This window comes from Jaculus jaculus, chromosome 1 (genome assembly GCF_020740685.1).
Source record: "Jaculus jaculus isolate mJacJac1 chromosome 1, mJacJac1.mat.Y.cur, whole genome shotgun sequence".
Classification (NCBI taxonomy): Eukaryota; Metazoa; Chordata; class Mammalia; order Rodentia; family Dipodidae; genus Jaculus; species Jaculus jaculus.
The window spans coordinates 241,844,020-241,861,260 of NC_059102.1; the positions used below are offsets into that span (position 1 = coordinate 241,844,020).

Below are 17,241 nucleotides of genomic sequence, written 5' to 3' on the forward strand. Positions count from 1 at the left end.
AGGCTACTCAGGCACTGAGAGACTGCTGTTTATACACAATCATCAGATTCCCGAGCATGACCTTCCAAGTTCAAGAGAGGAGGATATAGGAGGGTGAGTTTCTTTTACAAAGACCCCTTCAGCTCACATGTTACCATAACAGCAGCGTGAGGGTCACATTAAGTGACTGCTGCTGATGCCGGCTCCTCACATGTATGCTAACTATTCCTTCCTCTTTGTTTATATTTATTTTAGAGATGGGGTCTCTTATGGAGCTCAGATTGGCCTTAAACTCATGACCCTCCTGCCTGAGTCCAAGTGCTAGGATTACAGATGTGTACCACCATGCCTGGCTCTTTTCCTCTGGGCAGGGAGGGACTGCACTCTGCCCGCTGTGGGGTCAAGACTGGTTTTCGAATAGGAAGCTTGCCCAGCTAACCGGCCTGGAGTGTGGGCTGTAGGGTTGATCACATCTGAGGGACTCTGTGGCAATGGCCCATAGTCTGGTCTGTTGACAACTCCAAAACAGAGGAGTCCTGGAAGGGGTTAGGGATGCTGGCTGCCAGGAACTGCTGCCCTCCCATCCTCCCAGGATAGGGAGACTTCTCCTCATGAGAGGACAAGCCATCATGGAGTACCTGAGTCTGGATCCGGTTCAGGCCACGGAACCAGAGGATCTGGCCTCGGCGCAGCTCCATCTCTGCGAGGTCAATCTCGTCCATGCCCTCAGCATCCTTGTTGATCTCTTCCTTGGTAGTGCCATGGCCAGCTTCCTTTAGGAACTTCAGAGACTGGGTAGGTATCGCAGAGATGATCTGAGGGCAGATGGGGCAAGAGCGGGGCCAGAAGAATGGGGGGAGAAGAGCTGTTAGTCCGGGTATCCGGGTCAGGCTCTTGGGAAGATCCTTTGCCCTCGGGCTCTCCCTGCCAGGACCACAGTGAGGAACAGCAGTCTGTTCAGCAGCGTTCCCAGCGAGCACCGGCTTCCAGCTCTGAGGAAGAGCCGGCACTCACGGACACAGAGGAGAACTTACAGTCTAGCTTCCGCTAGCCATGTGCCTCACTGTCTCAGTTCTTCCCTCTTATCGGGCTACAAGTCTCTTAAGGGAAACAGAACTCTAATGCTGGGCACAGGGCAGGAAGCAGCAGCAGGAAGAGCAGGAGCCAGGGCAGATATAGCTGGGAGAAGATGGTCACACTGGACATTCCTTGTGACCAAAGTGGGGGGGGTGGTGGTGCAGAAAAAGGAGTTAGAAGACAATGAGTCCCTTCTTGTCACCTTATAGAAAGCAGCCCTGGTACTGTAAGATGATAGTGAAAGGACAGTAAAGGTTTCTTGGCAAGGGGCGGGGGCTTGGGGTGGAGAATTGAGTGCGATGGGCTATGAAAGAAGGGCACGTTGGTATTATCAAAAGACATGCAGTGGTAGGTTGGCCATGCAGTTCAAAATACGTCCCTGGGTGAACTCCAAACATCAGTGAGTTCTCATTGACAAGCAAGGTGATGGCAGACAGGGCCCAGGTGGACTGGAGGAACTTCCAAGGCTGTCGTCATGATGCCAAGTGGTCTGGGATGGGAAGAGTTAAATCTCTGCTTTGGGATACTGGGGGGAGTTGCTATGAGATCAATGCCACAGAGCCACAGGTCAGGCCAGACTCTAAAGACAGTTTCAAGTAGTAGATAAAATACACAAGCTTCGAGTGTAAGATTTCTTTAGGGACCTGCCAGTTAGGAGACTTTAGCAAACAGAGCAAGGGAGAGAGACAGTAGTCAGGAGTCAGATCAGAACTCATCAGGAACACATCTAGAAGGTGTAAAAGCAGACCCAGCTGGTCTTGGGGAAGCCTACAGTTGCAGGGTGGGCTCTTTGGAGCCAGTGAGGTCATAGCCTCTCTCACCCAGCTGGTGGGGGACTAATGTATTTTCAGCAGAAGCTTAGGGTCTGCAAAGAAAAGCACAGCAGAGCTAAGGATGACAGTAGGGGAGGAGTCGAACCTTTACTGAAACTGGTTATTACTGTAATTAATACTATCACTCATTCAATACTTACAAGGTACCAGACATTGTCATAACTTTTCTGTAACCAGTTTACTAATTAACAACAATTAATGATGAGCCTGTTATCCCAAGTTGAAGATATGGAGGCACACAGTGGTTAAGTGGCTTGCCCACGGCTGTTCAGCTTGTGAAAAGGAGAGCTGAGATCCACATTTAGTCACTCCCAGGGCCCGTGCTCTGAAGCACTGTCCAGGTCACACTACTTTTGTAAAGATCTTGAAGCTCTAGGGCTGGAGAGATGGCTCAGTGGTTAAGATGCTTGCCTGTGAAGCCTAACGATCCAAGTTTGATACCGCAGGACCAACATAACCCAGATGCACAGAGGTGGCACATGCATTTGGAATTGTTTACAGTGACTGGAGACCCTGGTGCACCCATTCTTTCTCTCAAATAAATAAGTTACTAAAAACGAATGAACAACAACAACAAAAAAATACAAACGAGCTTGAAGCTCTAATTTATCTCCATTGAGAGTTGGACATTTAATGAGATGGAGCCATGATGAAGGGCAGAAGAGGCTGGGAAGCCCTGACTTTAGTAGTCAGGTGGTCTTGGCCACACTGTTGCTTCATTAGAATGACATGTGTTCTGGGAATGCTTCTACTTCTAAGATAACTTTTTTTTTTTTTTTTTTTTAAAGCCAAATCCCATTGAAAAGCTCCTCTCTTGCCTTGGTAAAACTAGCATTTTGCAGCCTCCAGGTAGGCAGAAAACAGACCTAAAGTTCTGAAGAAAAGGAAGTGGTCAATTGCAAGTGTGGAAGGGGGGAGATGGGAAGGGAGACAGTGAAGACAAGAAGCTGGTGCTCTGCAGTTGCTTGACCCAACTCACACAGCAAAGGGGACCCGCCACACTCACCTGGCCCCACAGAAGTTCTCCAATCCCAATGAAGATACACCACAGCCACTGGGCCAGGCTGAGCGGTGTACAACTGAAGGGCTTGCCCCCGAATTCCACAATGAAGATCTGGAACAAATCAAAAGGCAGGGAGGTAACTCACAGGAAGTTAGCCTACCTGCCAAGGCCACTGATGCCATGGTGCCCCCTGCCCAGGGTCCTTGTGGTATAAGTCCTCATTTCCTTGCTGGTGTATGGGAAAGCAGAAATCTAGAGGTGGAGGCGGAAGGCAGACACAGTTTTTAAAATGTAATTTTTAAATTTGAGATACAGAGAGAGAAAAGTAGAGAGAGAAAGAGAGGGAGAGAATAAGCACGTCAGGGCCTCCAGTCACTACAAATGAACTCCAGATGCATGTGCAACCGTGTGTATCTGGCTTACATGGGACCTGGAGAATCAAACTTGGGTCCTTAGGCTTCACAGGCAAGCGCCTTAACAGCTAAGCCATCCCTCCAGTCCTAAAATGTAATTTAAAAATACTTATTTATTCATTTGACAGAGAGAGAGAGAGTCAGACAGAAAGAGAGTATGTATGGTGGCTGGAGAGATGGCTCAGCAATTAGGATGCTCGCGTGCAAAGCCTAATAACCCAGGTTCAATTCCCGAGTACCCATGTAAAGCCAGATGCCAGCAGCAGCTAGATGTCCTGGCACACCCATTCTCTCTTGCACTTAAAAATTTATATGTGTGTGTATATATATATATATATATTTATATGTGTGTATGTGTATGTATATGTGTACACACACACACACAAACACACACACACACACACACACACACATTTAGTTTTTCAGGGTAGGGTCTTGCTCTAGCCCAGAATAAAATATTTTAAAATGTTTAAAAAATACTCTTAAAAAAAAAGAGGGACTGGAGAGATGGCTTAGTGGTTAAGGTGATTGTTGGAAAAGCCAAAGAACCCAGGTTCGATTCCCCAATACCCACATATAGCCAGATGCATAAGGTAGTTCATACATCTGGAGTTTGTTTAAAGTGACTGGAGGCGCTGGAGCACACATTCTCTCTCTATCTGCCTCTCTCTCAAATAAATAAAAAAAAATGTTTTTTTAAAGACTACAGGGCTGGCTTAGTGGTTAAGGAGTTTGCCTGCAAAGCCAAAGGACCCAGGTTTGATTCCCCAGAAACCACGTTAGCCAGATGCACAAGGGGCGCACACATCTGGAGTTCATTTGCATTTGCAGGAGGCCCTGGCATGCCCATTAAAATAAAAGACTGCAAGCAAGTACCTTGAACTGCTGAGCCATCATCACAGATCAGACATTTAAAAATATTTTTTATTTTTCTTTATTTATTTGAGAGAGTGATAAATAGGCAGGGGGAAGAGGGGGGAGAGAGATAAAGAGAGAGAGAGGGAGAGAGAAAGAGAGAGAATGAGTATGCCAGGGCCTTTAGTCACTGCTAACCAACTCCAGATGGTGTGCCCCCTTGTGCATCTGGTTTATGTGGATACTGGGGAGTTGAACCTGGGTCCTTTGGCTTTGTAGGCAAGCGCCTTAACCACTAAGCCATTTCTTCAAGACAAGACAGTTTTTATAGAGCACTCTGTGATGGGGTGGAGTCACATGTAGTCACTATGACTACTGATGACTAACATAAGGTCCAGGCAACCATGCCCTTGACTCCAGTTCCCACCACAACAGCCCAAACCAGGCTTACCACAACAGCTACATATTGCTTCTCCTCTGAATTGTATGGTATTTTCAACCACAAGTCCCTTCAGAACAAGGGGGTCAGGGCAGGGAGGGAGCCTACATTACACGTGCACATAGATTTCTTATATGCTGGCAGGAGGCACAGAAAGAGGTCTGAAGAGAGTGACCCTCCTCTTCCTTACTTTATAGGACTTCTGTATATTTAGAAAGACCATTAAGAGTTCCACAAGCCATATCAGCAATCAACATGCCGCCTTGCACTGGGGTCAATTCTTGAGCGAGGTGTAAATAGAAAAACAGAATCTAACTGGGAACTCCAAGTGTTCACTCACACCTTGGTCCCGTAATTCCCTTGCTCCTCTTCTTGGTCTCCACCTGCTACCCTTCATCTTCCCAGCCCTTCTACCCCAACTCCACACAGAACTCACCTGGCAGATGAATGTGCCCAAAACTACAGAGCAGAAGATGGCATTGCGGTAGATGCCGGCAAAGACATTCTTCTCGCCGTGGATCTTTCGTGAGTTGATTTCGTTGAAGAGCTGCATCAGCACGAAGGTGTTGAAAACGATTGTATAGTGCTGGCTGGGTGGTGCATGGAGAGGCGCCTTCCTCCCACTATCAATGTCAAACAACTTCTCTCCTAGTGGCGACAGAACAAGCATTGGAGGATAACAGTGTGAACTAGGGCTCAGAGTATGCTGGGACAGCCTTGCTGGTGGCTTCTGGCCATTATATTATCTGTTCTATGGAGTCTCATGGTGTCCTTAACTCACAGCAATCCTCCTACCTCTGCTTCCTGAGTGCTGGGATTAAAGTCGTGCACCACCACGCCAGCACACAATTTTTTTTTTTTTACAGTATCTGATTTGTCAGTTTCCGAGTTGCACTAGTCACCAAATAATTTCTTTCTTTCTTTTTAAAATATTTATTTATTTGCAAGGAGGGAGGGATGGAGAAAGAGTGAAAGAAGGTGTGCACGGGCCTCTAGCCATTGCAAACGAACTCCAGATGCATGCATCACTTTATGAATCTGGCTTTACATAGGTATTGGGGAATAGAACTCGGGAGGTTAGGCATTGCAGGCAAGCACCTTAACCACTGGGCCATCTCTCCAGCCCAGCTTATTTCTTTCCAAATAAAATTATTATCAACATATTATATATATATATTTTTTTCGAGGTAGGGTCTTGCTCTAGCCCAGGCTGACCTGGAATTGACTATGTAGTCTCAGGGTGGCCTAGAACTCATGGTGATCCTCCTGCCTCTGTCTCCCGAGTGCTGTGTCACCACACCTGGCTAAATGAAATATTTTAAATGTTAGCTTTGGTATCAACCCATCTGATCTTGTCTCTCGGCTGGCCCCTTCAGTGTTTGCTTTTTTGCAGTGGGGCACAGCGGGGCACGGTAGGAAGCTATGTCAGTTGCAGGCATGTACAGCAATCACACATGCAGCACTCACAGGTGAAGCGGCTGTCATGCCTGTCCGCATTCCACTGGTTCTCCGCTACCTCTTGTCCTAGGGCCATTCTCTAGAGGTCCCTGGGTCTAGCACACAGCAGCTGCCCCCCCTCCCGCCTCCCACTATGGCTCACCAGCAAAGACAAGGAGAAAGATGATTGTGAGCTGATAGACTGCGTGGCCCAGGATGTTCTTCATCATAGTACGCGAGATCAGAGGCTTATTCCGGCCATAGGGGCGGCGTCTTAACAGAGAAGCAGTAGGGGGCTCAGTAGCCAGGGCCAGGGAAGCGAAAGTGTCCATGATTAGGTTAACCCACAACATCTGCACAGCTTTCAGTGGGGAATCCTGGTGGAAAAAAGGACCAGTCCTTTTAGCTTTCCGCAGAAAGCAGCCCTACCTCAGTCACCATCTTCCCCGAGAAGGTCTAGCTCCAGCTACCCAGAATCTGACCACGAATTCGTTGAATAACCTTGAGAAAGTTAGTCTTTAAAGCCTTGGGCTCCTTGCTATAAAACAGTAATGATGGTACCTACTTTACGATCTTACTTTTACATAAAGATAACATACAATGAGTGTACATCATAGCGGCTGACAGAAAGTGCTAAATTACTGGTCATGATCATTCCAATTAAGCAGGTGGAACGGTGGTCCTGGCTTGTGCCCCAGCGGCACTGGAAAACCCTTGTCCTTCTCCTCAGCCCTCGTTTCATCCTTCCCATCTCAGCCCAGCCCACAGCCCTTCACCTGTGTGATACAGGCCCCAGTGAAGGCCACAATCACGGCCACCACGTTGACAGTGAGCTGGAACTGTAGGAACTTGGAGATGCTGTCATACACGTTTCGCCCCCACATCACTGCCTTCACGATGCTCGTGAAGTTATCATCTGTTAGGATGATGTCTGATGCCTCCTTGGCCACATCTGTGCCTGCAATGCCCTGGGGCCAGACAGGAGAAAGACAGTAAGCGGACAAGGCAGATTTTCGTACACACTGAACTCTGAAAGGCTTCAGAACCAGGTGCAGACACTAGAGGGCACACCAGCCACACGACAAAAACATGGTCACTCCACGAAGGGGGGGGGGGGACGGGACGACGTCTACAGAAAGTCACTCTGAGACTTAACAGAATTCTTTCATTATCTTTCCAAATAGACAGGACTTCCATAAAGCGGCCACTAGAAGGGCCACACTCTTTTAGCCCCTTTCCATAGTTCTCGCAGGCACACATAAGATGTACATGCGCATGTAATGCACACTCCTTCCCTGTCCCTTTGTTCTGAAGGGATTTGTGGTTGAAAATGCTGTGCTGCACAATTCACAGAGAAGGGAGCAGTGGTGTGTATGCAGCTGATGTAGTAAGCCTGTGTTGGGCTACTGCAGTGGGAAGAAGGACCAAAGGACACGGTTGCCTGGCAGGAGAAAAGAGACCATCAGACCTGGGGCTTGGAGGCACTGCTGGACTCCTGCGTCTACCTGGGCAGATTAGTCATCTTTGAACAGTGCTCTTGCCTGCCTTCCTAGTCTCCTCTCCTTGGAAGCTAACTGAAAAGCAGGGGACAGATTCCATTTCTTTCACTGCCGAATTCTTCCATTCCTTCCAGCATGGTCAGCGTGTGACTTGTCCGCCCCCCCCCCCCCCCCCCCCCGCCACCTTGCAGGAAGCTTAAGTGCCGTTGGAGGAGGAGCATTCTGTTGGCACATGATGTTCTTATCCTTGCTCAGAAGCCTACCACTGGGGAGCCATGAAAGGGTGCCGAGTAGACACAGTGGCAGAAAACTTTCTAGACTGGCAGTCCGCGCTGTCACAGTGGCCATGGATTCGTGTCCCAACCTGCTTTTAGGCAAGCTTTCTGCTCAAACCCTACTGAATCCCCTGCATCCCATTCTCTTTTATTCTCTGCTTTATCCCCACCACAGCGCTAAGCCTGAAACATGCTTTCACCATTAATTTACATGCTACCTCTTTAAGATTCAACTCAATTATATCTGAGCTGCTTTGTGAAACAGTCTCAAACACCCCCAGTCCATACTTGTTTGTTTTTGCGACAGGATCTAAGAAGCCCAGGGTTGGCTTTGAATTCAGTATGTGGGTGAGGCTGGCCTTGAACACTGCCTACACTTTCCCAAGGGCTGGGGCTACAGGCATGCACCACCACGCCTGGCCCCAGTCCACGCTCTGCTATGCATCTTGCGGCTCCTTTAACTCACAGGAGCTTACCATCCATTCTACTGTGTTTGAGTAGACCCTTTACCTTACCCGGTGGAATTATTTTCCTATCTAGACTGCAGCAAAATGATATTTTCTAGACAAGTCTCTATAATTCAGTTTCGTCACCCAAAAGTTCCCTCGGCCAGGGCGTGGCAGTGCGCCTGCAGTCCTAATGCTCGGGAGGCCGAGGCAGGTGGGTGGACGGTTTGAAGTTCTCCTGGTCAACATTTTTGAGATCTTGTCTCCAAAGATAAAAAAAATTATTTACAACTCCATTCTGCCACCCGGTGCACTGTAAACAGGAGCTCGTGGGGAGGTGACTTGTATCTTACTACTATGGCATAATCTTCACACTATGTTGTTAATTGTATATTTACTTTAGAACGAACTATTTTATACAAATAGAAAATAAAGTTAGACTTAAACAAATATATGTGAACTGTAGTACCCATCTGTTAATGCAACTGTATACAAGAAAAATGGCTCAAATGACTTTCTAGTAATTAATTTTGCCTGGCATTGCAGTGCATGTCTTTAATCCCAGCACTTGGGAGGCCAAATTAAGAGAATCACCATGAGTTCGAGGCCCAACTGGACTGAATTCCAGGTCGGCCTGGGTTAGAGTGAGATTCTACCTTGGAAAAAAAAAAACCTTTTATTTTTTAAATTTAATTTTTATGTATTTATTTGCAAGGAGAGAGAGAGAGAGAAGAGAGACAGAAAGAGAATGGGCACACTAGGGCCTCTAGCCACTGCAAACAGACTCCAGACACATGTACCCTTTGTGCATCTGGCTTATGTGGGTCCTGGGGAATCGAACCTGGGTCCTTTGGCTTTGTAGGCAAGTGCCTTAACCACTAAGCAATCTCTATAGCTCCTTATTTATTGCTATTATTATTTTGTTTTCTTCAAGGCAGGGACTCACTCTAGTGCAGGCTGACCTGGTACTCACTCTGTATTCCCAGACTGGCTTTGAACTCACAGCAATTCTACCTCTGCTTCCCAAATGCTGGGATTAACAGTATGTGCCACTATGTCTGGCTAATCTTACTCTTTTCTTTCTTTTTCCTTTTTTCTTTCTTTCTTTCTTTTTTTTTTTCCTGAGGTAGGTCTCACTCTAGCCCAGGCCAACTTGGAATTCACTATGTAGTCCAGGTTGGCCTTGAACTCACAGTGATTCTCCTAATTTGGCTTTCCTGATTCTCCTATCTTGGTCTCCTGAGTGCTGGGATTAAAGGCATGTGCCACCCTTCCCAGCCTAATCCTTTATTTTTTTTCTCCAGGTAGGGTCTCACTCTAGCACAGGCTGACTTGGAATTCACTATGTAGTCTCAGGGTGGCCTTGAACTCATGGTGATCCTACCTCTGCCTCCCATGTGCTGGGATTAAAGGCCTGTGCCACCACGACCGGGTTCTAATCTTATTTTTATATTTATGTTTTTTGAGAGAGAGAGAAAGAGATAGATAATGGTGTGCCAGGGCCTCTAGTAAACAAACTCCAAATGAATGTGCCACCATGTGCATCTAGCTTATGTGGGTACTAGGGAGTCAAACTTGGGTACTTAGACTTCACAGGCAAGTGCCTTAACTGCTAAGTCATCTCTCTAGTCCTAATCTTATTTTTAAATTTAAAAAGAATTATAATTTTCTTGGGACTAAAGAGACGGCTCACTGGGTAAACTGCCTGAGGCACAAGTGTGAGAACCTGAGGTCAGATCCTCAGCACCAGTACAAAAGATGAGTACGGGGGTTATCCTAGTGCTGGGGAAATGAAGCTAGGATGCACAGGGCTTGCTGGCTAACTAGCTAGTCTAGCTGAATTGGTGAGCTCTAGGTTCAGTGTCAGACCCTGTCTCAAAAATAAGGACATTGGGGCTGGAGAGATGGCTTAGCATTTAAGGCACTTGCCAGGAAAGCCAAAGGACTCAGGTTCGATTCCCCATTACCCACATAAAGCCAGATGCACAAGGTGGCACATGTGTCTGGAGTTCATTTGCAGTTGCGAAAGGCCCTGGCATGCCCATTCTCTTTCTCTCTCTCAAATAAATAAATAAATAAGATTCAAAAAAATAAGTACATCAACCTCGCCTCCATACGCACATACCCATGTATTCACACACCCAAACAGGCATACATATACACATGCATATCATACACACGAGAATGCTTGTTAGTAATCTGATGATAAATTCTGAGCAAGATAATATATACACAGATACAAAGAACCATGAGAAAAGTATTTAGCCAGACATGGTGATAAATGCCTGTAATCTCAGCACCCAGGAAGCTAAGGCTGTATAGTCTTGAGTTCAAGGCTTTCCTGGAGAACATAGGGACACTGAGCCTTTTTTTTTTTTTTTTTGAGGCAGGGTCTCACTCTAGCCCAGGCTGAGCTGGAATTCACTATATAGTCTCAGGGTGGCCTTGAACTCACAGCAATCCTCCTACCTCTGCTTGCCAAGTGCTGGGATTAAAAGCCTGTGCCACTGAGCCCGGCCACAACTGAACATTTTTTTTTTTTTTTACATTTTTTGTTCATTTTTATTTATTTATTTGAGAGTGACAGACACAGAGAGAAAGACAGATAGAGGGAGAGAGAGAGAGAATGGGCGCGCCAGGGCTTCCAGCCTCTGCAAATGAACTCCAGACGCGTGCGCCCCCTTGTGCATCTGGCTAACGTGGGACCTGGGGAACCGAGCCTCGAACCGGGGTCTTTAGGCTTCACAGGCAAGCGCTTAACTGCTAAGCCATCTCTCCAGCCCACAACTGAACATTTTTAAAACTGTTTTAGTAATTATTTTATCTTTATTATTTTTAAACTATCATATGTATTTTAAGACAAGGCCAATAATTATGTTAATGTCATTAGAAATAAACAATTTTAGCTTAAGAGCTAAATTTGGAGAAGTTAAAATTAGAAAGTAAGAAATAGGGCTGGGGGGAGATGGCTCAGTGGTTATAGGTACTTGCTTGCAAAGCTTATTGGCCCAGGATCCAATCCCCAGCAACCACGTAAATCTGGATTAAAAAAAAAAATCAATGCATGCATCTGCTGTGTTCATTTGCAGTAGCAAGAGACTCTGACATCTCCACGTACACACACTCGTGTATGCACACACACATGTAAATAAACAAAAAGAAGTTAGGAAGTTAGAGCTCTAGAATTTTAACTTGGAATGAGAAATATTAATATAAGTTCACAAAGTATTTTATCTTTAAAACAAATATAAAAACAGAACTGAGACCTAGAAGCACATTTCTCAGCCTGGCAGTCAAGTGAAAGCCCTGGAGGTGATGCTGTGCACAGAGGGAAGAGAGAAGAAGCGCTCCAACTATGTCCCCTGGAACCACTCCTCCCACACGTGAGGCAGGACACACTGAAACCTGGGTGATTCCAGACTGTGGACGAGAAATGCGCGGTGTCTGTGCGTCATGTTGTCAGGGAAGAGACCAGGAAAATGATTACAGATGCCTGAGTTGTATGAGGGTGCTAGTGAAGGCTCCTCTGGCTAATGACAGGTCCATTTGAGAACTAACACACTCAGGACAGCAACGAATTACAAGTTCACATGTTTGAAATGATATTTTAAAAATTAAAATAAATCATTGGTTACTTTTTTTTTTTTTTTGTTTTTTGTTTTTTTGAGGTAGGGTCTCACTCTAGCTCAGGCTGATCTGGAATTCACTATGTAGCCTCAGGGAGGCCTCAAAATCATGGAGATCCTCCTAACTCTGCCTCCCAAATGCTGAGATTAAAGGTGTATGCCACCACACCCATTTTTTTTTTTTTTTTTTGTGGTAGGGTTTCACTCTAGCTTAGGCTGAACTAGAATTTACTATGTAGTCTCAGAGTGGCCTTGTGATGGTTCTCTTACCTCTGCCTCCCGAGTGCTAGAATTAAAGGTGTGCGCTACCATGCCTGGCACCTTTGCTTTTTCTAAAATATTATTTATTTATTTATTTCACAGAGGAAGAGGCAGACAAGAGAAAATAGGTATGGCAGGATCCCTTGCTGTTGCAAATGAACTTCAGACCCATGCCTCACTTTGTTCATCTGGCTTTATGTAGGCATGTGTGTGGCTGGGGAACCTGAACCTGAGCCTGTAGGCTTTGCAAGCAAGAATCTTTAGCTGATGAATCATCACCCCGACCCCTATTTTGATCTTTTAAAAAATATTTTTATTTGCGAGGTCAGAAAAAGAGAGAGGGGGGGGATATGGGTGTGCCAGGACTTCTTGCTGCTACAAATTCCAGATGCATGTGCCACTTTGTGCATCTGGCTTTATGTGGGTGCTGGGGAACTGAACCCAAGTCAGTGGGCTCTGCAAGCAAGCACCTTTAATGGCTGAGCCATCTATTCAACCAACAACTCATTATTTTGGAAACTGGTAAATAATGGAACATAATCAAGCATTCAATCTGCCTTCCATATGAGGATTAAAACATGGAGAAAGGGAAAAAAACAGAGAAAGCAACAGATAAAGAGAAGTAACAGACATTCAAGTTAATAAATAGACAAAACCAAAATGCTGTTGTTTTCACTAAATAATCATGGTGTGTGGATGCTAGGATAAGAGGTATGAGCCAACATGCCCAGAGATATATACTCAAAATTTTGTGAGCAAAATGACACAATGTCTTGAGTTTGTTTTAAAATAATTCACAGATGGGCTGGAGAGATGTATTGGTGGTTAAAATTTGGGATTCAATGTATGATTCTCCCTACGTTCTCAAATTCTTAAGGTTTCCTAGAATTAAAACTCTTTTTTTTTCCCCTCAAGGTAGGATCTCACTCTAGCCCAGGCTGACCTGGAATTCACCCTGTACTCCCAGGCTGGCTTTAAACTCACAACGATCCTTCTATCTCTGCCTCCTGAATGCTGGGACTAAAGGCATATGCCACCACACCTAGCTAAAAGTGGTTTTTAGAAAGAGAGTTCCCTAATGATTACTTTAAAGTTTTTTTTTTTTTTTTTTTAATGTCATGCCCATGGTTCCTTTATGGTGGTTTTCCTGGGTGAGGAGCTTCATGATTTCTGCCTGTCATCTACCTTTTCCTACTTGATGCGTGCTCTATCACATACACGATTTTTTTTTTTTTTTTTGGTTTTTTGAGGTAGGGTCTCACTCTGGCCCAGGCTGACCTGGAATTCACTAGGTAGTCTCAGGGTGGCCTCGAACTCACGGCGATCCTCCTATCTGCCTCCCGAGTGCTGGGATGAAAGGCGTGCGCCACCACGCCCGGCCCATACACTATTTTCCAAAAATATTTTTATTTATTTATTTGAGAGACAAAGAAGGAGAGAGAAAGAGGCAAATAAAAAATGGGTGCTCAGGGCCTCCAGCCACTGCAAACGAACTCCAGATGCACGTGCCCCTTTGTGCATCTGGCTTACGTGGGTCCTAGAGAGTTGAACCTGGGTCCTTTGCCTTTGCAGGCAAACACCTTAAAGGCTAAGCCATCTCTCCAGCACCCACACACTATTACTGACCAGGCAGATGGGAGAAACAGAGCTGGGGAGAAGAGCAGTCCTAGGATATGAGGGCACAGGAAGTAGCAGACCGCTGGTGGCCTGTCCTAGCTTCCATCAGAGAAGGCTACTCACTCCCCAGGAGAGATCCTGCTGAGCTTACCATGGCAAAACCAACATCTGCTTTCTTCAGAGCGGGCCCGTCATTTGTTCCATCACCGGTGACAGCCACCACCTGCCGCTGTTCCCCAACAGTGCTGTCAATGATGCCTGGGAAAAACAGTCACACAGCAATGAGCACACATGTGCCACCTGAGGCCACTGGGTAAACACTCTTGCCCATGAGAGGGGGGACCATGCCACTCTCTGCTTTCTTCCCCTTTGCCCTGTGTTGGCAGGTCTACAGTAACCACCATGGGTAGTCACCGTTTCATGGGTACCACTCTGAGCTGAGACAGGCATTCTCTATCCAATGCCCTAAGCAGCCACAATGTGGCAGGATAAGCACCAGGCAGATCTGAAGGCAGATGGCTGGGATTCTTTGGACTCTTTTAGCTTGAGCAATTTGGGTAAATTTATCTTTTGGGCATTCTATCCCCTTCCTAACAAAACAAAAGTGGTTTCTACCTGCCACGCTCAGTTCACAGGGCTGCTGTCAAGTAGTCATGGGGTGCTTATAAAGCCCGATTCTAGTTGGGCATGGAAGTGCGTGCCCACCACCTCAGCACTTGGGAGATCAAGGCAGGAGAATCAGCAGTTCAAGGTCCTCTTCACTCCACACTCCCTCTGCTACATCATGTACTCACCAGGGACTTAGACTGGCTTATGAAATGCAGTGCTTGCTTCACTTTTGAGACAGGGTCTCAGGTAGCTCAGACTGGCCTTGAACTCACTATGCAGCTGAAATGACTTTGGTCTGATCCTCTTGTCTCCGCTGCCCAAGTGCTGGGATTCCAGTATGCATCAATGTACCTAGCTCTGACACAGCATTGGTCCCAGGGCCTTGTGCATGCCCAATGCCTACAGGCGCTCTACCACTGAGCCCTTTCCCCAGCTTGGGTGGATGATGGCTCTTACCAATTCCAGGCCCCACCCACCTTCATCTATAGCAGGCACCTACTCGAGGGCCACCCTCACCTTTCACCAGTGTGTGCTTGTCCGTTGGTGAAGACCGTGCCAGCACCCGAAGCTTAGGCCAGACCTTGTCCAGCTTTTCTTGCTCGACCTGTCAACACCAGAGACACCTGGATCAATCAAACTCATAGCAGCTGTTCAGGAAATTCTCACTTCTCCACGCATCCCGGCTCCCAGGAATGCTGGAACTCCATGGCCCTGGTGGGAGCCTTATTTATCCTGCCCCTCCCCCCCCCCCCGGAAATGAAACAGCCAACCCAAGCTGGGGAAAGGGCTCTCTAGTGGTGAATTCACTGATGGTGTCCATCCAGACCCTGCTTGCTTCCTTCTTTGTTTCCTATCTTGGCGCCAACCCTGACTTCGTAAACCCTTGAGAAGAGGAGGGCAGAGTGAGCACCTGGCCCAGGTGGCTTTCAGCGGTGCTTCTGGAAGTCTGAGTTCTTGTGTAGGCCAAGAAGCTTTGTTTATCTTCCTACTACATCATAGCTACCTAGGATCTAGTACAATTCCATGTCACAGGGCCACAGCAGCCACAGGCCAAGTGACACAGGAGGAGCTGGTACAGGGAAATGAGTACAAACTCATTCTGTGACTGAAAAAGCAGAAAGGCACGAAGTGAGTGATGTTGTCTCCAAAGGGAACTGAATGGGGCTGGAGAGATGGCTTAGCGGTTAAGTGCTTGCCTGTGAAGCCCAAGGACCCCGGTTCGAGGCTTGGTTCCCCAGGTCCCACGTTAGCCAGATGCACAAGGGGGCGCATGCGTCTGGAGTTCGTTTGCAGTGGCTGGAAGCCCTGGCACGCCCATTCTCTCTCTCTCTCCCTCTATCTGTCTTTCTCTCTGTGTCTGTCACTCTCAAATAAATAAATAAATAAAAATGAACAAAGGGAACTGAATGCAGAGTGACAGCTCCTCATCTACCGTGCAAGTGGCTGTGTGGGAAGGGCTGGCCCAATGTGGACAGACTTCAGTGCAAAAGCCACCCAGCCGTTCTCATGTGCCTCAGATGCTGCACATTAAAACAGCCCTTCCATTGTAAGTGGTCTCTCCCATCCAGGACTCACCTCGCCCTTCTCATTCCGGATAAGCCTGTTGAATTCTTTGCCTTCTAAGCACAAGAAGTCATCTCCAGGTGTCAGAATGCCACATTTGGAGGCGATGGCCCGAGCTGTGTTGACATTGTCACCTGTCACCATTCTGACAGTTATGCCAGCTTGTTTGCATTTGGCAATAGCATCTGGTACCTAAGGAGAGTGAAAAACAAAGAAAGGAGGCTGTGGGGGTTGATGTCCAGCACACTGCCCCTGCTCAGCTGTTCTGTCTTTGCACAGGAAGGAAGCTGTATAGGGTCATTATAGTCTCTGTGCTCCCTGGCTTCTGTCCATCCCACACTGTACGTTTAGATATCACTTATTGTCCCATGGGCTGAAAGGGAAGTTTGTGTTGAGCCAGCTAAGAATACTTTCCTTCCCCAGACTTCTCAGGAAGGCATGGACAGGCATCTGGTGAGGTAGAGACTGTGTTCCTTTCTATAAAAAGCTCTGACACTTCACCAACCTTCACTGCAGTCTCCCAAGTGCAGGAGGACATCTTCACCATCCTTGGCCTTGACAACTGCCAGCACACCTGTCTAAATTCAGCTTTCTCTGTTCCTTGTGTTATGTCTAGAATAGTTCTGCTCACTGGGGGTGATCAAAATGAATGTATTCATTGGAAAAAGGTGGCTAAAGAGGAAGTTGGCATTGTAGTTAATCCTGCTCCCTATTCTCTCTCCATGTGTGTATACATCCCCAAGTGCATGGGTATCATGCACACATGTGTACAGAGGTCAAAAGAGAACTCTGAGTACATCCATGTACTTCCTGGACACAGGGTTTCTTCCTCAACCTGGAGAGCTGTCTTGTCTTTTTTTTTGTTTTTGTTTTTTTTTGGTCAGTAAGCCCCAGAAATTTTTAGGTCTCTTTCCTTGCCCCTTCAGACTGAGGTGACAGGAATGGGTGGCCAGGCCCAGTTCTTTTTTTTTTTTTGTTTGTTTGTTTATTTTTGAGTTAGGGTCTCACTCTAGTCCAGAATGACCTGGAATTCACTACGTAGCCTCAAGGTGGTCTTGAACTCTTGGTGATCCTCTTACCTTTGTCTCCCGAATGCTGGGATTAAAGGTGTGTGCCACCATGCCTGGCCAGGCCCAGCTTTTTATGTGGGTTCTGCAGAGTTGAACTTGGGTGGTCTCTCATGCTTAAGTGGCAAGCACTCCTAACTACTGAGCCATCTCCTTAACCCCTGACAATTCTTAAGTGCCGAATAATAAACCCAATAAAATGTTCACTTCCTACCACTCAAACAGCATGCACCCCAGGGGTG

General features: G+C 46.7%; 1 protein-coding gene across 4 annotated transcripts in view; it reads right to left on the bottom strand.

Moving 5' to 3' along the window:
• Atp2b4 (ATPase plasma membrane Ca2+ transporting 4) overlaps positions 1-17,241 on the bottom strand; it is a 119,195-nt gene that overhangs the window by 14,006 nt on the left and 87,948 nt on the right. For all 4 annotated transcript variants that reach the window (XM_045141675.1, XM_045141678.1, XM_045141676.1 and 1 more), the window contains exons 13-20: positions 15,945-16,124; positions 14,886-14,973; positions 13,912-14,018; positions 6,813-7,004; positions 6,200-6,413; positions 5,036-5,247; positions 2,896-3,003; positions 618-794 (exon numbers count right to left, since the gene is read on the bottom strand). In XM_045141675.1, the coding sequence (XP_044997610.1) occupies positions 618-794; positions 2,896-3,003; positions 5,036-5,247; positions 6,200-6,413; positions 6,813-7,004; positions 13,912-14,018; positions 14,886-14,973; positions 15,945-16,124 (1,278 nt within the window). The remainder of the gene's footprint in view (positions 1-617; positions 795-2,895; positions 3,004-5,035; positions 5,248-6,199; positions 6,414-6,812; positions 7,005-13,911; positions 14,019-14,885; positions 14,974-15,944; positions 16,125-17,241) is intronic.